Genomic DNA, 19,967 nt, shown 5'->3' with positions numbered 1-19,967 from the left:
ACTAGTTTTGACTCTTTTTTTTCCCGAACAAAAAGCACCCAATTGAAGCCGATACATCCACTGAATCAAATCAAGCCAACATCACATAGCAATACCATCATCAAAAAACAACATCTCATATCCGGTCTAAATAAAGTACGAAAAAAAAACATCCCAGATAGAATCTCGTGATAGTTTCGATCCCTTCCTTTTTAATCTGCTTTCTCTGCTTTGTTGTTTAACGATGGCCCATAACTTCTTGCTGTCTTCACCTTCAAGGTTGGATCCACAACTATTTGTACCTAAGGACCAAGATGTGGGTCTGACAAACGCTTCCAATAACCCTCCGTTGGGTAAATTCATGCCTAGTGCCACTGGTACGCCATTTCCAGGCTGGACACCGGTCATGTCTAAGACAATCGACCAATACCCCAATTTGAACATCACCCCCAATAGATTTGGCAATAGTGTAGGAATGAATTTGACCACAACGATTGGTAACACACCTGCGGCCCCTGGAGGGTTGAATCAGGTGGCTGCTGCTGCGGCAACAGGGACATCTGCCAGTACCCATTTCCTCGGGTCAATGGGGGGACAATATCAGAATCCTGGAGAAATGGTGGATTTATCATTGACTCCATTTCTTAACCAATATAATCAACAACAACTTCAATTACAATTGCAATATTCAAATTCAGTGAGTCATGCGGGTTCTTTAGGTGTAACACCTTTCCAAGATAAATCGTACCAGTTAGTTGACTTTTTCATGGATTCTCCTATTGCTGATCAAAATGGATCACATTCAGGTCCAAACGGATCACAGGTAATTATTTCAACTCCTTTCAGAGACCAATCGGAAAGCATTACTCCTTCTAAATTTAGAATTGGTACAAACCTGATCCCCAATTCAGTTGCCAAATTGCTTGACTTTTCCAATTCTAAGAAGAGTCGAGCTCCTATGGTAGAATTATCCCGTAGTAAGGCTAATTCTAAGGAAGTCATGAATAAGCAAAAAAGATCCATTTCTCAGGTTGACACACCTCCAAGACAAGCTCACAAATTGCTTAGCAACTTGAAGGAAGGTGAAAACAAAGAGAACATTCTTCCAATAAAGGACAAGTCCACACTTAAAGATAAAGATCACGGTAACGATGAAAATGATGACGAAGATCACAATGATGAAGATAATAATGATGATGCTGATGATGCTGATGATGATGCTGATGATGCTGATGATGCTGATGATGATGATGATGATAAAGACAATGTTGATGATGAAGACGATGATTACGAGAAGAACAATTCATTCCTTCAAACACCAAGTAAGAAGTATATTCCCAAGAGTCGAGTTGCAAGAACTCCCAAGAATTCAACGGGGGTCACAGTTGTAATGGCAGGTAATGCTCATAATCTGGCAATCAATAATTTCCAAACACCCAAAGGGAAAACTACTATACCACTTTCATCACCTTCCACAATTGTTGTTAATTCAAGTGCCAAAACATCACCAACTGGTTTCTCTTCTACTCCCTTGCAAAAGGCTAAGTCTACCACTTCCACTACCAATTTGAACGTTTCTGCTTCACCTGGAAATCGTCGACAGTCCCCAACAAGAATAAAGATTGAAGATGACATTGGCATTCCTATGATGGGAGTATTCCAAGAAAGCAAGAAGAAGGCTCCCATAAACAATAATAAACAAAAACGTAAAGGTGGAGTTAACAAGTTTCAAATCATTTTCACTGATGTTCATACATTAATGAATTCCAAGAACCCTCCACATATTGGGACTACTAATAATATTAACAATAATAGCAAGAAGAGTTCCAATTCTAATACATCAAATTCATCAATGAATCCCAATGGATATAGAACATCATTATCACCATCTGGGAAGAAGAATGAAAAGAAAAAGACCAAAAAATCATTAAATCAAGGAACATTTCCTCATCAAGGATCACTGATGATGATGCAATCTCAGAATCCAGGATACTTATCACATTTATCACCTTCAATGTCTCATGCCATACTTCATCCCAACAGTAATAATCTGATGGTCCAAAATGCCGACCAATCAATTAATACTTCCAAAGAGATTAGTATTCTTTCCAATGCCAATACTTCTAACCTTAATATAACTGACCATACGTCGTTTGATATGAATAGTTTGGTTTCTTCTATTGGATATCATTCCAATTCTGTTCAACCACTGGGAAATTTCCTTACTGCATCACCCAATACACTGAAGTATATTCAACAACAACTGCAGCAGCAACAGCAGCAACAGCAGCAACATCAACAATTTATGTACCAACAGCATTTACCATTACATCACTCTACTATGGAACAGGCAGTCATGCCACCACCCAAGAATGCTCATCACCAAACTTCACACCCTCAACTACAGCAGGGAATGCATACGTTGGAAACAACCAATATGAATGGCAGTATGATCATGAGCACACCTCAGCATTCCCATATTATGAATTATCCCAATTACTCCCCCCAGAAATGGGACTGAACCATTCTATTTTTATTTATATATTAATGACGGTGCTTATTATTTATATGTCTTGATTTCATTATATACTTAGTTCATACGTTCGGTGGTAACATTAAAGCACCTATTACACCTGGTCTCTCTGTACTTAACAAATCAAAGAGTCTTGCAGCTGTTCTTGTTTGACCTGTTTCGATTTGAATACCCAATTGACTCAATGTGTCTCTATTACTTTGAGCCAAACGTCTTGATTTGTTGCCCAAACCAATACATAAGATTTCGGGTTTAGGGTGGATTTTATCAAACACTTGCATTATGCTTTGATCAAAAGTCACGTTAATTCCGTCAATTTCCACTCCGTTATTACTAAAGTCCACCTCAAACGTTTCCTTCCCGATGAGCATGCATCCGGTGATGTTACCCTCCGTCAGTTCTATCAACACCTGGTTGCTCAAGTGGAAGCCTCTGTCTGACACTGTCTCGATGTAGTTGACAGGTTTGGCACTGAATGCAAGCACATCGTTTCTCTTCAAGATATCCACGGGGTTGGTTACTGCTTGCTTAGTTGGTGGAGTGAAGTCTTCTTGTTTGTACGTTGGTCGAGCCCCGCCTCCGAATAAGGTGGCAGCATGTTTAGCTGATTTCAGGTACGATCTGAGAATCCGAAATCTGTAGAGGGAAAGTACGGAAGACATTGGATGTGGTACGAGACTAAGATGAATGGAGTCAGTGCAATGGGGTTGATGTGGGTTTGATTTTCATGCGAATCTGGTGGAGATAAGAGTTATATGTGGAGATAAAAAAAAACAGACAATTTCATTACTACAGACATTAATACGACACATTAATACGACACATTAATAAGACACATTATTAATACATTAATGTTAAATAAGTACACCCACTCTATGCATCACGTGACCCCACCTTCAATCTTTCTGAATCTATACGGGCTTGAACTGCCTGACGACATTTTTCGTATATTCGAATGTCTTTATTCTCAGCCGAAGACGAACTTGTATCCAGTCGAGTAGGGGATTTTGCTCTTGAAGGAGAATGAATCAAGTATGCACTGGCCTTAACAGGTGAAGTAGGCGTAGGAAGTTGAGGCTTGTATAAAGTGTCCAATTGGAATCTCGGAATAGATGGTTTAGACTTTAATGTAGGCCGTTTGGTAGGACTGGAGTCATTATTGGAAACAGGCTTTCGAGGGGAAGTTGGAGGAGTTGAGGACGATGGTATAGTGACAGGTGTTGATATGAGTTGTTTCTTTATTGTTTCATCGTATATCCTGTTCAATTGAACATTGAATGCCATAGTCTCCAAATATAGTCGTATGATAGCCGTTGCCTCTTGAGTGGTAACAGTAATCATGTTTCCTGTCGCTTGTTTAGCAATGATTGCAACGATCAGATTCAATGCATGTTGATACCGGGCTTTCATTGGCACTCGATGTTCACAGTAAATATCCGAAGACGCTAACGTCGAAGCTATTTGTTCAACGGTGGTATCCCTTGTGGTTAGATATATGAATCTGAAATCTTTCATGGGCCTATTCTTCTGATCAACCAAATAGGTTATCGTATTATTATCACCACCTAAATCATCAAGTAGAATGCAAAAAGCTCTAAACTTATTCTTAATGAAATCAACAAGTACTCGATACTCATCATTGAGGAGCAATTCCAAGAACGTATTTAACCCGTATTTTTGGTCTTCTTTGGAGTCACTTATAGTAGTCAGGTCTAGGTATTTGAGAGACCCGGAACTGGTGGGAAAGGCTGAAAGCTTGTTGATTCGTAGTCTGGTGAAGATGTACGAAAGCAGTTTGATTTGTAAGTCCATGGAATCTTTACCGTTCCATTGAGGTATAGAAGGAGAAGTCCATCTGAATATGTTCATGTCAGTCCCGGCACAGTAGTATACGTCAGTACAGTAAGCGTACCAGATCGGTTCATGTTATCTTTTGCTTTTGTCCTGTGATTTCGGTCCCGGTGCCGGATCGAACTTAGCACAAGTCGCACCGGCTAATGGCGGCATATGCTGGATGACACAAAGATAATCGGTATAAAGCACACTCCAGCAGAATGTAGAATGTATGTACTATAAACTACATTACTTCATCACTATACTATCTTATGTCTGCGCAATCGGGTATCACTGTTTCCAAGCCTCTTTTGGAGGCTACTCGGAACCTCCCAGCTCCGATCGTCATTACCATTTCATCCAATCAAACAGAGATTGAAGTAGATCCAGCATTCAGTTCATCATCATGTACGTCATCTTCATCGTTGAGCGGACATTTCGATTCAATCCATAAATATATCAAGTCCATTTATCCTCAACCAAAATACATTCTTATTCCTTCGGAGCCGCTTAACATCTTGATAAGCTTCATTCCTGATGATGCTCCTATTCGTCAAAAGATGCTTTATGCGTCCTCCAAGAACGCCCTTATCTCTGAGTTAGGACTGGGGCTGCTTGAATCTTATGCTTGGACAGAGTTGGAGGAATTGACCTATGAGTACTATAAGAGCGCCCGTAATCTGCACTTGGACCCACAACCTCTTACCGAGGAAGAGAAACTCAATGATGCCATTAATGCCTTGCAAGCAACAGGACTTACTCAAAACTACTATAAGAGAGAATTGACTTCAATGCATACGAATAGCAATACTCATAGTAACTCTGATGGATTGTTATATGCCTTTGACTCCGACTTGACCGACTCGATTGACCAATGGAGCCAGTCTACTTTGATCTCCTTTGGTATAAATGATACTGATAAGAAGATCCAATTGAATCTGGTGAACAAGAACGTCGCTGTCGATTCAATTATTCCAACGTTACAATCGGCCTCTCCAACCCCAATTTATGCAGTCTACAACTATCTGTCCGGCGGCCCGATGTTCATATACGCTTGTCCTCTGGGTTCCAAAGTGAAAGATAGAATGTTGTATGCTTCCTTCAAACAAGATCTTTTGAACCACTTAAAGTCCAAACATGGCTTACACTTTATAAAGTCCTTTGAAGTTGGTGATCTTGATGAGTTGGAACTAAGTGAGTTCTCAGGTGTATCAACCCCCGAATCTGAACCTGCTTCTGGAAGATCAACTCCGGATTCAAGACTCAAATTCTCCAAGCCAAAAGGTCCTCGTCGGAGATAACCATGAATATATATAATGCTTCGTATAGTGTATCTCTCCTAGCGTGCTCTTAACTCACGATTAACAAACTCATCAACTATACGTTGGAGTCTATGATCATCTCCAACTTCAAATAGCTGTTTCACCGGTTCGTATTCTTCAACAATGTGCCGATATATTCTTCTTGAAGCCGTCTTATTCACCTCAATGTATTCTGTCTCAGACTTCAATATCGGATAGTGGTATTCGTTCGGGTCTCCATTGGGTATATAAATGGTCCGTAGAGCATTCCGGATATGTTTTTGAACCATTTGTTTCTGTTCCAACGTCAATTCAAATTGACCTTCTGACGATGGCAGATGAATAGGCAGGTGCTGGGCACTTGAAGAACTTGATAATGGGCTTCTGGCCGGGCCAGTGTTGGAGTTGTGGTGATCAAAATAAATGGAACGTCTTGGGGTATTGTTTGAGTGTTTTATCTGGTTGATTAGACTTGAAATTCGAGTCTCTCCAGCACTATCTCCACTAGTGCTATCTCCGCCTGTATCTCGTAGTGGTGGCCCCACCACTCTTCTTCTTCTTCGCTTCCTTCGTGGGGATTCATTAATTATAGCACTCGCGGTGTTAGTAGTGGAGTTAATGGTAGTGGTAGTACTTCTGTTAGAGACGGCCTGCGTCCCCAATACATGTTCCTTCTGCTTTATTTCATCAAGCGCCTGCCATGATCTGACTTCTTCCTCACTCAACTGCTCTTGTATCCTTAACTCCTTGCGTAGAAGAACACCTCCGTTGAGTACCGGTCGTGAAGATTGGGGGTACGTTTCTGGAGATGATTGGTTTGAGCCTGAGCCTGAGCCATAAAGAAAGTCATCATCAAGTTCGTTGTTCTCGTTATGGATAACCAAACCACGTCGTGATCCTTGTCTTCTCAGCAGCAGCAGCAGCCGGCGCACAACAGCTTCGTCGTCTTCTTCAGTTACTCTTACCGACGGGTTCAATAGAGAGACGAATCTTTGGGAATCTATGGAGCGAATGTTTCTCCTACTGTTAGACAGCACCATTTCATTCGATGGTAGTCTTCTTGATCTTGGCCTTGAACCTAAACTTGAACTTGAACTTCTGTCTACCGTTTCACTGACAAAGGACTGTTCAACATCACATATAGGACAAACCAGAGTGGCTCCTGCCATGTGCAAACCTAAACAGCCTACATGGAAACTCTGATAACAACTATAGCAACCAATAATGTACGCTCCTTCAACGTTCTGGTTGCAGATACAGCAGATACTGGGGTACGCCTCGGCAGCAGTGCCAGCACTGCCACTACCACCACCATTAATAATAATAAGATTGTTGGTACTGGCACCATTAGGGATATCAGAGTGTGTGGTACGGACTTGATCTCGAGGTATTATGAATTCGGAGGGTATATCATTAATAGCTGCATTCTCCAATAACTTGTCTTGGACTCTTGCATTGCCAAGGGACTTATTGGTGCCCTTCTCTGTGAATTGAAGTCGATGAAACTTGCGGCGGCATGTGGGACAAGTGTTGGAATGTTTGGCCCAACTGGAAATACACTGTCCGTGGTAGACATGATTGCACCGTTCAACTATGCCTAGTATGCCGGCGTGGCTGATGGCCTCTAGACAAATGGTGCACTCGTCTGCTTCCATTTGTCGTGGTTTGACAGTGAGGAGTCGTTGCAGGGTAAGACAGTGGCATATAACTTAGGGTGTATATGGAATGGAGCTAAGAGATGGTGTGGTATACACACGCAAATGCCTATCTAATGGTTTCAAATATGCTAATGTAAAACTAGTTGAAAAGCAGGGGTTGAATGAACGAGGAGAAAAGCTAGGTAAATATGCGTGATTGCTATACTGTATGTTTATTCTTTAATTAGCTAGCGTTATTGTACGTGTTTCCTAGTACTCTAGTCTTGGGTTGCTTAGTTCCTTCAGAGTCAATGTAAATCAAACGGAACATAGACGGAAAATATGATGGACTGATTAAAAGATATAATTGAAGATACAGAAAAGTATAAAGCTTTTAATTAGTGGTAACTATAAGAATGCTTTATATGGCTTCCTTTTATAGTACTATTTTAGCTGTTGTACTTGTTGTACTTGTTGTACTTGTTGTACTTGTTGTACTCTAAGGTTGGGAGTGCTCATTTTGGTTCTATACGGACCGATTTTTCTCACTTTATTCGTGTTTTAGATGGAAAGTAAATATTCTGGGTCAACATTTGAACACTTGACTCCTGAAATTGTAAATTGCACCTGGGGGACGAACAGAAAATCCAGTCTCTATCAAAGGCAATGTGGACGACTTTGAATGGCGAAGGAGCCCATAGTTCATTCCTTTGCACCCAAACATGTCAAACCCATGTCACGTGACTCAGTAAGGCGGCGCATCTCGGGATTTAAACCGTCATGTACACGAAGATTGGGGTATCCTAGTCCACCGTGTAGTCAAATCAATGTCTCGTCATCAGTTTGACTTGGTCCAATGTATGAAGCAAACAGGATCCGAAACCGGACTTGTTTGTCCGCTGTGTGATGGTCGATGTCCAAGTTGCGACTCACTTGTGAAACCCACCACAAGAGCCAGAATCTGTGCTGAATGCTCTTTGGGACATTTGGTGAACAAATGTATTCTATGCGGCAACAACACCTCGGAGGGAACTCCAGCATATTACTGCTTAGAGTGTGTACGAATGGAGAAAGCTAGTGAAGGGTGTCCTCGCATATTGAATATGGGTAGTTCCAGAACAGAAGTAGCATATCGGAAGAAGAAGTAAGTGGCACTACAGAGTACACTTACAGGGTTAGGGTACGATGAACTAGCTAACAGTTTCAGTCAGTACGTTTGCTTCGTTCACCTGAAACATAGAACATCAGATGGTGTTAGTCTTTGTAGATCTTCACTGTTAAGTAGAATAATTACAATAATGCATTAGTTTAACCTGAATATATATAAATATTTAATTTTTTGTAGCCATTTCTGCCCCCATGTCAACTATTGATCTGATCAGATCGTGCCAGCGTTGATTGAGATAAGTTTCCACAGGGCCATAACCTTCAATTTGACGTTTTTTACGTGAATATTCCAACTCTGTTGTTTCCTTCCTTTTCCTGTTGGCCAGTGCCCGGAGTTGTCCCTGTAACTCCTTCAAATGAACTAAATAAGTATCTTGACAAATCCCTATTTCTGTCTGGGTTCCAGCTAGAAGATTTAGGTCCCTGTTCTCCAATTGGGAGTGCGACAAGGCTGTATAAATGGCGTCGTAGTCGATTTCATCCTTATCATTATAGAAGGACGTAGGATACTTGATGCCATCACGAATAATAGTATTACCACTAACATCATCACCATCATCATCATCACTTATATCACTAGCTTCTTCTTCCTCTCTCTCGTATCGTTCGATCTCCTCCATTAACACCGGTTTGCAGTGATTTGACACTGTCAACGGAAGAAGAATATCCACTCTCGGATGCATGGGTCTCATGCCATCTTCGGCTACTACCACGGAATCCATTTCCCGTCGTATAGATTCCTCTACCAGTTGCCACACTTCATCGTTTATGTCTAGATCTAAAACTGTACAGGCTCTGTTAGTAATTGTCAACTTTGCCACTGTCATATTATTATTACACATACATGGTAAGCTATCACAAGCTCCAGACCCATATGTCAGGACCATATCCTTCCTTCCTTTGGTCTGAGGATTCTCTTAACAACAAGGAGGAAGTAGTATTGACGTTTGATTCAACTCCGGCAATAAGAATCCGGGGCAAATTTACATTTGACTTCGATGACATTTATATAGTAGTGCTAAAACCAAAATATTAATCACTGTCAGCCAAGTTTCTTCTTAGCTCTCAGCACTTTACGTCTGACTAAACACTGATCTTATCTTATCCGATTTATATAGCGCTGCAGTAATGAGCGACAAGAAGACGAGGCCGGCCCGGAAGTTGCTCCGAGCCGCTGGAGGGTGCGCAGCAGAAGGAATGGCTTATGGAAACTGTGTTCTTCTGTCGTACCAAACTATGGCTAAAGATAGATGTGCTAAAGAGTTTGCACTGTTTAAAAAGTGTGTGGGTGAAAGACTTAAATAGAAATAATACAATATCACTTTACTAATTATATTACATATGCTTTTTTATTAAATACACAACACTAGATTATTTATTTGTGCAAAACTTCAGCATCGTATCTTTGCTTGAACCAAGCAATGGTGTCTTCCTTGTTGGTCTTGTGAGAGTTACCAATGGTGGCTCTGGCTCTCTTTCTTTGGGTGATTCTACCACCAGCTCTACCCATGACAACGTAGAAGTCCATACCGTAAATACCGATACCTGGGTCGTACTTGATACCCAAGTCAATGTGTTCTTCAACACCGAAACCAAAGTTACCGGTAGCAGAAAAGTTCTTAGCCTTCAATTGGTATTCCTTAACCTTCAAACCTCTTTCCAAGATTTCTTCAGCCTTTGGACCTCTGATAGTAACGTGGACAGCAATCTTTTCGTTTCTTCTGATACCGAAAGTTCTGACAGTGTATCTAGCCTTGGATTGAACTGGAGTTTGACCAGACAATTGTTCCAAAACCTTGGAAGCTCTGGTCAATCTATCACCGGATTCACCGACACAGATGTTCAAGACCAACTTCTCAATACGAAGTTCACGCATAGGGTTTTGAGCTTTAGCAGACTATTACTGGTTAGTATTATGTTGTCACAATAATAGTATGTGATCACCTTTCTTCAAATTTATTGCACGACATCAATACTCCACTTCGCTTGGATGTGCACTTCATTCTGTACTTAACATAATATATTCAACAGTATATTGCACTTGATTCCGATTTGAAAGGGCTCTCATTAATCATCAGCATATACACATACCATTTTGGCTATATTTCTCTATGGATGGAGTTCACTATACACTTTGGAAGAAACTACCGTTTTAGATATTTTTATTAAACGTACCAGAGACACACTCACACTAGGGAAAATTTTTCAGACATCACGTTAATGCGACACAAAGTGTGTCCAATGGTGTTACCCGGACAAAACATAATTATAGGGTTTGAGCACAACAATACTACGCAGATACTAGCTCACGTGTAAAACACGTGACCACTAGGGCTTCTATTATGGAATATTATTTGATTATAGTTACGAGGATTAAGTTTCAACGTTAACAAAGGAGTGTTCCTTTGCCTTGATATCCCAGAAAATATCACCCACATTGTAGTTACCGTGATATTCCCAACCTTCTTCACTAACATGGTACAAGTTAATGGAGCCACCAGAATAAGCATCTCTATGAGTAGCAGCCAATATACTTCTCTTACCCAAATATAAGGCTTCTTCTACGGTCAAATCCCACTTATAGTCTGAATCCAAAACACCATAAGCAAATGTTTGACCAGAACCAACACAAAATAAATCACCTTTCAATCTGGTACCATCAGAATCAACATAGAATATGGTTGGACCTTCCTTTTTGGTAACCCCACAAATCATTGTACCCATTGATAAACCCATACCTTTATATTCATAAACCAAATTAGATAAGATTTTGGAAGCGGCAGCAACAGAGATTCTTTCTTTATTTCTTAATTCATATAACCTACATTGAGATCCTAACCAAGTTTCCCAATATTGACAATCAGCTGCACCACCAGCCATAGTACCTAACAATTTCGGATTGATTCTGATAACTTTATTCACGGTTTGAGATGCAATCCAGTTACCAGCAGTGGCTCTGGAATCAACAGCAACTATAATCCCTCCTTGGAATCTGAAAGCCAATGTAGTAGTACCATGAGCAATCTTAATCTTACAATCGGGATTAGTAGCATCATCAGTATGAGCTCTTAAAAAGTCAGTTGGTTGTGAAATGGGTGGTAGTTGTAATGTAGGCGCCAATCCCAATTGGGGTGGAGTTGCTAACTCCGCCATTGCATCGTTGATCTCTCTTGATACGGGGTTAACATTCCCTTGAGTATATTGTTTGGCAATGGAGTTCATTTACGTATCTTTTGTATGTAACCTTCTTTATGAGTTAACTATTTGTATGTGATTTCCCTCGGATAAACCTTTAATTAATCCATGCACTTCCTTCGGAACAACCAATTGAGTACTCTTGTTGTTGAACGTTAAGTACTTGTGGTTGTATTATTTCCTTGCCACCTCAAACCGAACATCATTAATGTCGTGTCAAAACCAATTCAACACAATCTATTCTACAAACTAGTACACTGTAGCTGAAACAAGTGCTTATAGTGATGAATACGGATAAATGTAAAGTGTTGGATTAAAATAAGACTTCTTAACTCCAGCTCTTCAAATTTACTTGGTTTAAGAGCTCATAAGGTTTATAGCGTACATGATATCTTTATGTGGTAGCGCGCACCAAAAGGCATAACCTACTTCTACAACTGTTGTTATTAATCATATTTATACAGATATTTTATACTATTCTATAGGTCCAGAATCTTCTGAACTTTGGTGGAAACACTCTCGGGGGACTCTTCAAGTTTCCTCTTATTGGTTCCCTCACTGTTAATGGGTTCAGGTGTCGATAATCTTGGTGTAAATGACTTGGATTGTACAGGTGTGCCACCAGATGGTGTAGACGACGACAAGGGAGTTCTATTGGATAAGAATAAAGGTGTCTTGGCCATCTGTGAAAATTTAGACCCTCCTTTGGACCCAAAACTTGGTGGTTTGGGTGTTGAAGAGAACACTGGTGGTTTGGAAAGTCCAGGATGATTATATGATGGTTTCTTCATGGTAGGAGTTGAGACGGTTGGTGATATCGTTGATGGTATTGTTGGTTTGGAAGTAATTGTGTTCGTGTTGGATAAAGGTGGCTGTTGGATGGCCTCTATTTTGGGCAGGACCTGTGATGTGTTGGATGTAGGTGTAGTCTGGATAGATTCAGTTTTAGTATTTGAAGTCTCATTCGTTCTAACCAATGGTGATGGTGGTGGTGGTACTGTTACTTCTGTTGCTTCATCTGCTGCACCTGCTATAGTATTACTTGTGGGTTGGTACGGTGAAGCAGGCTTCGACAACAATGGTTCGACGTCGGAATCGTTTTGTTCGGATGCTGCAAGTATTGGCTCCGTTGCCTTCTTGGGAATGGGTGCTGCAACGACGGGAGGAGGTATTACTGGTGTGGAAACTCTACTGGCAGTATCTGATACAGTAGTAGTAGTAGTAGTAGCAGCAGCAGCAGCAGTAGCAGTAGCAGTAGCAGCAGCAGCAGCAGTAGTAGTAGTAGTCGGTACTTTGAGTGCGGTGGTCGTCACAGGTGAAGGTGATGCAACTTGGGGAGTACCAGGACCACTACTAGAAGGACCAGGTGTTGCTTGCCTGGAGAGCATTGTACCTTGCTTCTCCTTAATCGATTTGGACAAGGCAATATCCAAGATCTTGCTCACTTGTTGAGGTGCCTTCTCCACCAAGAAGATCAACGCATTATCTCCACAACCGGCCTTAGCTCCGATAGCATTCACTTGGGCGATTGTCGTTGCAAGGGCATTAGTAATTATCTCGGTAGTCGTCGCTGTATTGTACGATAGCTTCCTGGCTTTGTATAGCACAAATAATTCCTTCTGTAAATAAGCCAAAGACTTTTTGGTATCTTGGTTAATAGTCTGAGACGTAATTGGGGGTGAAACCAGTTTAGCTGTTGAGGTCTCTCTAGTAGTATTTGTAACAGATGTACTTGGATTTGAAGATGATATAGTATTTTGTGATTTAGGAGTCCAACCATGAACTGGTATCGTTTTAGGTTGTTCTCCAGAAGCATTGGGTTTAGGTGGGAACTTCGCATTGGAAATGGCTCTATTTGCTGCCAATTGAGCTTTAATGTTGGTACTGCTTGTCTTCATCAAGGGACTTAAATTACCAGGTGGAGATATCCCCATGGGGGGACTACTACTTCCTCCCATACCTGGTGAAGTTGCCAATGCCGATCCAGGAAAATATCCCAGTGCGCTTGGGGGTATAGTTCTCCCATTATGTGTGATTTGACTGGCCATTTCTGCAATGCTAGTGGGGATTTGAACACCATTTATAGCCTTATTCAGACTCACAAACTGTGATTGGGGCATCTTTAGACCAGCAGTGATGCCAAATGGTGAACTGATTCCTCTACCAATAATATTGTTTGAAATGGCTTGCTGAGCTTCTAATCTTTGTTTCTGCTTCAACTCTTCAGTTCTAATAGCAGCTGCCTTTGATTTAGCAGCAGCTATTTCTTGTTGCTTCTTTCTGGCCTTTTCCTTATCAATTATAAATGACTCATCAATCACCCAACACCATTCATTGTCCTTTTTATTCGGTAACCTTTTAAAACTCTTGCTAAGCCTTAAACTGTGATTAACTGAGAACTGCCACCCATCAGCACAATACTTATAATATGGATATGTTTCTCGGATAGCATCATGCAATTCACTAATGGTAAGACCTGTGGTAGAAGTAGCTGCTGCCTTGGAAAGAACATTGGTAATCATAATAGAATTCGAAATATTGGGCTTCAACTTATACATATCAGGGATCTCATTAGCATTATAAATTGGTTTGGACTTTCTTATTGGCTTATTTCGAGCAGGAATCTTAGGCAATTGACCTAATGGTTCCATGGACTTTCTAAGACAAACCGAAGGATGTGACGGTTTCAAGTCAACCGTGATAGCCTTGTAGGATGATGATTGACGAGGATGGGATTCAGTGATGTAATTGACCGTTACATTTAATTTGGGTAAAGGTGGCCTTGGAGGTATAATTGGGTGTGGGAATGAATTCCCACCGCCTAAGCCAGATTGCAAGTTCATAGGTAAACTCCCTAAGCCAATTCCTTTGAAATTATTATGTGGTAAGGTATTGGTGGTGGACATATTAGTGGTGACAGGAAGGCCATTGTGGAGCAACTGAGGTTTAGCAATGGAAGATAATGGCTTCCCATATAATCTAGGATTGTGCGGTGGTTGGATGGACGCGGGCTTTCCTAAAAGAGGATTATTATTAGCAGGTTTTCCTATAAGTGGATGTTCCAAAGTCATTTCTTGAACCTTTTCCTTTGCTTCCTTCTCCCGAAGTAATTCTTCATTATGAGCAACAATCAATGGTGCCAAAGTCGCAATTTCCGGATCGAGGAGGTCAAGACCTAAACTTTCATTTCTTTGAGATGATAATGATTTACTAGGATCTTCCAGCTTGACCGTAATTTCTATTTCCTTTGATGATTTCTCATCTTCTTCCAATATGGCAGACTCATTGAATGCTGATAATCTTAGAGAAGTCTCATGATCAAACTCACTGTCATCTCCAAGAATGCTCAGAAGTTGTTCATCAAGAACATTTGGATCAACATCACCAATTTCGTCAATAGAATTAATTCCCAACTCCTTTAGAATATCGCCAACTTCATCTTGATTTCCAGGATTCATGGATTTTCGTCTAGAGGTTGAAAGCCTTCGTTGAAGTATTAAGGAATTCCTACGGGATGAGGCAGACATATCTTTGAATTCTTTGGGAAGAGTGAATGATGACTTTCTCCGGTTTTTAATTCCTTCTGTATGGGGTGTCTTACCTTGGTATTTACCTTGTATCTTATGGTTTGTTCTGTTATTCTGTGGTACTTTCTCCGCCAGGTTCAAATTTGGGGCCAGTGTAGCCAGATTTGAGGCCTGTGTAGTCAGTGTGTCTGTTTCAAGTGTATTTGATACAGCTTTAGATGGCACAAGTAATTCACTCTTTGACACTTTTATGTCCATAGTTGGAAGCTCCACCTTCTTCTCGGATTCTATTTCCTTTGTTACTTTATTTCCTTTCTTCATCTTCCCGGGAGTTTGAACATGATATAAGTTAGACCGAAGATTAATAGCATCACTAGGATTAAAAGGCTTTGCAGCTTGAGAAGTTGCGTTTTTATTCTCTGCTGCTTCTATCGAAGGTAGAACAAACGAGAATGGAATATCACCGACTTGTATTTTTGTTCCATCGGTCAATGGTACTGTTATACCCTTTTCAACAAATAAATCATCAACAAATGCACCATTTCTTCCGAGTACCGAAAGTTCAAACCTTTGAGTTCCAAAGTTGTAGAAGATCTTAGCATGTTTTCGGGATATGGCTTTCTTTGACGATAAATGAACATCAACAGCATGCAGATTGGCATCTTCGTTCGATCGCCTTCCAAGAATCACTTGCAAAGTTTGCACATAGAATGTGAAATGCTCAAAATCCAAGCGTGCGTATGCAGAGATCTTGGCCACTTCTGCTGCTTCATCATCCTCCTCCTCATCATCAGAGGCTACGTTCGAGCTTTTCGTGCTTGACTTTGGATTAACTCTTTTGGCAAATTCTTTCCCTAATGCAGACTCCAGAGTCACCGGGAATACTGATGACCGTTTTCGTTCCTCAAGAGGCTGTTTGGATTTAGAGTTTGTAGTGGCCATCTGAGATGCTGGTGTTAATGTTGATGCTGACGTTGAAGTTGTTGTTACTGTCGGTGACGACGGCTGTATTGGTGTATGTGACTTTGTTCTTGATCCTTGTTCGTCTTCAAACATGGGAGTTGTTTGAGGTGATGTCGATGTAAATGTGTCCCCAAAAGTATCTGGTACCGTATCAGAAGTTGATTTTCGTGATTCAAGCGCCACATGGATAGGTGAAGCCGTCAGGATACCATCTATAGCTGCAAGAATGTCTTTTGTTCCTGAGGGAGTCGAAGTTTCAAGATTGGAAACAGAAGTACTCAAACCTAACATTTTATTCAACTCTTCATTTTCTAAACTTAGATCATCAAATGGATTTGTAGCACCCCCTGAATGTGACGGTATAAGTAAATCCACCACTTCAGGTGTTTCCAGCACCTCATTATCTTGATTGGTTGGTCCGCTCATCGCAACCACAAGTGTTGTCGGAGTTGATTACGCAATTGGTATGAATGCGGATGGGTAAGCGAGCAAACAGACGAGATAAATGCGTCTAGTAAAATGAGATGATCTGGGACGTACCAATAGCGGACTTCGTGTAATGAATATCAATATTAATGATTCCCAAAAGGATATGATCTTGATGTACCCCTACGATTGGTGGGATAAGATTTATACGGGATCAAAAGGGAATCCACCTAAACTTTGCAAACTTTAAGTAAACCAGCGGTGTCAGATGGAGATTCCTCTCGGTTAATGTCTTCGTAACCAGGTCCTAGTCCGGTACTTATAGCACAATATATACCGGTTCAAGTGATATACTGTTCTTTGTTATGAGATGTTGATGCGATGTGCACTATCGGAAATTTTGGTGGGGATCACGTGACGACCAGGATCTTTTGCACCCACGAGTATACTACTTGTAATTATACACTTATTATAGGGTTAATCTTGGTCGTACTATGGAAAGCTTAGTATATTGTTTTAGAGAAGAAGGGAAAGCTGAAAAATATATAATTAGTAGTACGCTTAAGTCTGATCAATGGTTGTTATGTAGGTTAACAACTTAGTGCTATCATATTAGGCAACTTGGATAAGCATTTACTGTTTTTATAACTATATGTATATTCTTACCTGTGTATGTGTATGTGCATATGTATATGTTTATATGTACATTTATATGTTTATATGTACATGTATATGTTTATATGCACATTTATATGTTTATATGCACATTTATATGTGTTGATAAGTATGTAAAGAAATTACTTATGAAACCATGTTTGACATAACTCGTATAATACGAAACTAAATTACAACTTATATATTTAACAAATCTACGTCATACGGTTATATATCTTTATTGGAGCATGTGCATGTATTTATATTCTAATTAGAGTTTCGTATCTCAACAGGATGTAGTTATGATCTTTCGCACATGTAATCATCTACAATCTTCTAGCGCCAGTTCTTTTACTGGTTCTTCTTCAATAACCCCTGCTTAAGAATACACAGCGCTACTCTTGTTATTTGATTGCTATAGCTAGTTTGTTCTAAGCTGTAATAAAAACTATGGTTATTTGGTGGTCGTTCCTCCTAACTGTCATTTTAAGTTTTACACTTTGTCTTGCTTCAAGCGACCACCATTCTAATCTCAGAGTTAAAAATAATAATAATAATAATAATAGTAATAATAATGTTAATTCGAGTGCATTGAAGCATAATTCTGAATCCATTAGAGGAGTAAGTTTAGGAGGATGGTTAGTTTTAGAGCCTTGGATCACACCTTCCTTGTTTGAATTAGCGCTGAATATCACCAAAAGTGTTCTAGTCGATGAATATACTCTTTGTCTACAATTAGGTCCCGAGGCTCAACCATTGCTCAGTAGCCACTGGGCGTCTTTCATTACCAAATCAGATATTGCTTCAATCAGTTCTATGGGGTTCAATATGATTCGTGTTCCTATTGGCTATTGGGCAATACAGAAACAAGCAGGCGATCCATATGTTGCTGGTCAGTTGAAGTATTTGGATAAAGCTATCGAATGGTGTAAAGAATATGGTTTGAAGGTTCAAATAGATTTACATGGAATGCCAGGATCTCAAAATGGTTTTGATAATAGTGGCCAAAGAACTTCACCCCCATTATGGTTACAGAATGACGATTCATTTCAAATATCTGTTAATGTCTTAAGGTTCGTATTTGCAAAGTATTCTCTGCAGCCTTTTCGGGAAACAATTCATAGCATTGAGGTGGTTAACGAACCGTTTGGTCCTATCCTTGGACGGTCTAAGATCGAAGAATTCTATCAATTAGCATCAGAAATGTCCCAAACTTATGATATTCCTATTTTCGTTCATGACGCATTCTTAGGCATCGATGCATGGGCTGGGTTCCAAGATACTACCCCTACTCAAGTCACTGTTGATCACCACTTCTATAGCATCTTTTCGCAGGCACAAATTGAATGGGATAGGGAGCTACACTTTCAAAATGTCATTAAATTAGGTAATATGCTTGCTCAGTCAGAAAACTCCAAAGTGGTGGGGGAGTTCAGTGGAGCTCTAACTGATTGTGCACCTTACTTAAACGGTGTAGGATTGGGACATCGATTTGATGGTACTTTACAACAAACCATTCCAATCGGAACTTGTTCAAACTATAAAGATATAGCCAAATGGGCCTCCGAAGATATAGTTAATACTCTAAAGTTCATTTATTTGCAGATCCAAGTATATGAAAGGTCTTGTGGAGGGTGGATATTCTGGACATACAAGACAGAAGGTGCATGGGAATGGGATTATACAAAGTTGGTAGCCATAGGATTACTTCCTTCTACTATAAATCAAATTATAAACGACAACCAAGTGCTCAAGGACCTCTACCACCCTTAACATATGCATATATACTTTAATGCTAGGCCTTTTGCACCTATTAGATAGTTTTCTTACATGCTTACATAAGCATAGATTTTTAAGCTGAAAATCATCACCAGAAATTATGTGGGGACCACTCTGCGATGATCATCGCATACAACTTGAAAGCTCATACAACGGTCTAAGATGGTATGTAAAGACGATGATGCTTTCATAGCGAATATCCAGTGATGTTTTACTAACCCGATTATTATTTTAGGCAGTTAAGAAGCGTTCCACCGTTCGAGGTAAGATAGCAAAGGCCAACAGAAGAGCTGACATCAAAGATAAGATAAATTTACTTAAAGCAGAGCATAATGCCAATATTTTGGAGGAGACATCAAATTTCAATCCCTTATTGAAGCTTGCACAAATATCCAAGAAAGATAAGCAAATAGCTAAGACGCGAACATTCAACGAGAAGTTGCTTGGTAAAGTTACGTTCAATACATCCAATAAATTAAGTAAATCTGTGATTCGGAGAAAGAAGCGGAAAGAAAGAGAACAGTTAAAGCCACAAATGGATGAACTTTTAACCAGTTTACCTATGGATGAATTTGTTGATATTGAACCCCAGAATGCAGAGCCTGAATACATTGAAGCAGAAAGGAAGAATACCAATGCTCCAAATGCCAACAAACAATCGGGCAGAAGGTTTATTTTGAAGCAAGAACATGAAAATTTCAATCAAGTTTTAAGTAGCACTCAGTTTAGAAGTAGTCCATTTGCGGCATTGAAAGATGCCATTAAGCACAATATGAATAAATAGATATATAGAATAGTATTGGGAGTTACAAAGTGAGTAGGGACACTCCTAATGAGTTAGACCCAACGAGGTGGTCCAAGTATACAACTGCAGTCCCTACGTCGTTGGTGCTACCATGTAGCCGATTCCCATGACAATTACCGTTACCGTTACTCCTACCATATTTGTACACACTCGTCTATGTACATCGCG

The 19,967-nt window shown here is 40.2% G+C and overlaps 10 protein-coding genes across 10 annotated transcripts; 4 read left to right on the top strand and 6 right to left on the bottom strand.

Moving 5' to 3' along the window:
* Positions 1 to 223: 223 nt before the first annotated feature.
* KQ657_001441 (uncharacterized protein) lies at positions 224 to 2,500 on the top strand (the record flags this gene model as incomplete). Its single annotated transcript, XM_043192239.1, has 1 exon — positions 224 to 2,500. The coding sequence occupies one exon, from the start codon at positions 224 to 226 to the stop codon at positions 2,498 to 2,500; it is 2,277 nt and encodes a 758-aa protein (XP_043048211.1).
* A 74-nt stretch (positions 2,501 to 2,574) lies between these two features.
* Positions 2,575 to 3,174, bottom strand: KQ657_001440 (uncharacterized protein; the record flags this gene model as incomplete). The annotated part of the gene is made up of 1 exon (XM_043192238.1): positions 2,575 to 3,174. The coding sequence occupies one exon, from the start codon at positions 3,172 to 3,174 to the stop codon at positions 2,575 to 2,577; it is 600 nt and encodes a 199-aa protein (XP_043048210.1).
* Positions 3,175 to 3,385: 211 nt separating this feature from the next.
* On the bottom strand, positions 3,386 to 4,381 carry KQ657_001439 (uncharacterized protein; the record flags this gene model as incomplete). Its single annotated transcript, XM_043192237.1, has 1 exon — positions 3,386 to 4,381. One exon carries the CDS (start codon positions 4,379 to 4,381, stop codon positions 3,386 to 3,388), a length of 996 nt encoding a protein of 331 aa, XP_043048209.1.
* Positions 4,382 to 4,617: 236 nt separating this feature from the next.
* TWF1 (uncharacterized protein) lies at positions 4,618 to 5,646 on the top strand (the record flags this gene model as incomplete). The annotated part of the gene is made up of 1 exon (XM_043192236.1): positions 4,618 to 5,646. The coding sequence occupies one exon, from the start codon at positions 4,618 to 4,620 to the stop codon at positions 5,644 to 5,646; it is 1,029 nt and encodes a 342-aa protein (XP_043048208.1).
* A 2,968-nt stretch (positions 5,647 to 8,614) lies between these two features.
* On the bottom strand, positions 8,615 to 9,277 carry KQ657_001437 (uncharacterized protein; the record flags this gene model as incomplete). Its single annotated transcript, XM_043192235.1, has 1 exon — positions 8,615 to 9,277. One exon carries the CDS (start codon positions 9,275 to 9,277, stop codon positions 8,615 to 8,617), a length of 663 nt encoding a protein of 220 aa, XP_043048207.1.
* Positions 9,278 to 9,825: 548 nt separating this feature from the next.
* RPL11 (60S ribosomal protein uL5) lies at positions 9,826 to 10,544 on the bottom strand (the record flags this gene model as incomplete). The annotated part of the gene is made up of 2 exons (XM_043192234.1): positions 9,826 to 10,347; positions 10,542 to 10,544. 2 exons carry the CDS (start codon positions 10,542 to 10,544, stop codon positions 9,826 to 9,828), a joined length of 525 nt encoding a protein of 174 aa, XP_043048206.1.
* A 279-nt stretch (positions 10,545 to 10,823) lies between these two features.
* PRE2 (proteasome core particle subunit beta 5) lies at positions 10,824 to 11,672 on the bottom strand (the record flags this gene model as incomplete). The annotated part of the gene is made up of 1 exon (XM_043192233.1): positions 10,824 to 11,672. The coding sequence occupies one exon, from the start codon at positions 11,670 to 11,672 to the stop codon at positions 10,824 to 10,826; it is 849 nt and encodes a 282-aa protein (XP_043048205.1).
* Positions 11,673 to 12,124: 452 nt separating this feature from the next.
* FHL1 (Fhl1p) lies at positions 12,125 to 16,561 on the bottom strand (the record flags this gene model as incomplete). Its single annotated transcript, XM_043192232.1, has 1 exon — positions 12,125 to 16,561. The coding sequence occupies one exon, from the start codon at positions 16,559 to 16,561 to the stop codon at positions 12,125 to 12,127; it is 4,437 nt and encodes a 1,478-aa protein (XP_043048204.1).
* A 902-nt stretch (positions 16,562 to 17,463) lies between these two features.
* SPR1 (Spr1p) lies at positions 17,464 to 18,988 on the top strand (the record flags this gene model as incomplete). Its single annotated transcript, XM_043192231.1, has 2 exons — positions 17,464 to 17,471; positions 17,782 to 18,988. The coding sequence occupies 2 exons, from the start codon at positions 17,464 to 17,466 to the stop codon at positions 18,986 to 18,988; spliced, it is 1,215 nt and encodes a 404-aa protein (XP_043048203.1).
* A 168-nt stretch (positions 18,989 to 19,156) lies between these two features.
* Positions 19,157 to 19,778, top strand: SLX9 (uncharacterized protein; the record flags this gene model as incomplete). Its single annotated transcript, XM_043192230.1, has 2 exons — positions 19,157 to 19,159; positions 19,230 to 19,778. 2 exons carry the CDS (start codon positions 19,157 to 19,159, stop codon positions 19,776 to 19,778), a joined length of 552 nt encoding a protein of 183 aa, XP_043048202.1.
* Positions 19,779 to 19,967: the final 189 nt, after the last annotated feature.

The sequence above is a fragment of the Scheffersomyces spartinae genome, assembly GCF_019049425.1.
Source record: "Scheffersomyces spartinae strain ARV_011 chromosome Unknown scaffold_16, whole genome shotgun sequence".
Classification (NCBI taxonomy): Eukaryota; Fungi; Ascomycota; class Pichiomycetes; order Serinales; family Debaryomycetaceae; genus Lizanozyma; species Lizanozyma spartinae.
This window is presented reverse-complemented; position numbering and strand designations above follow the sequence as displayed.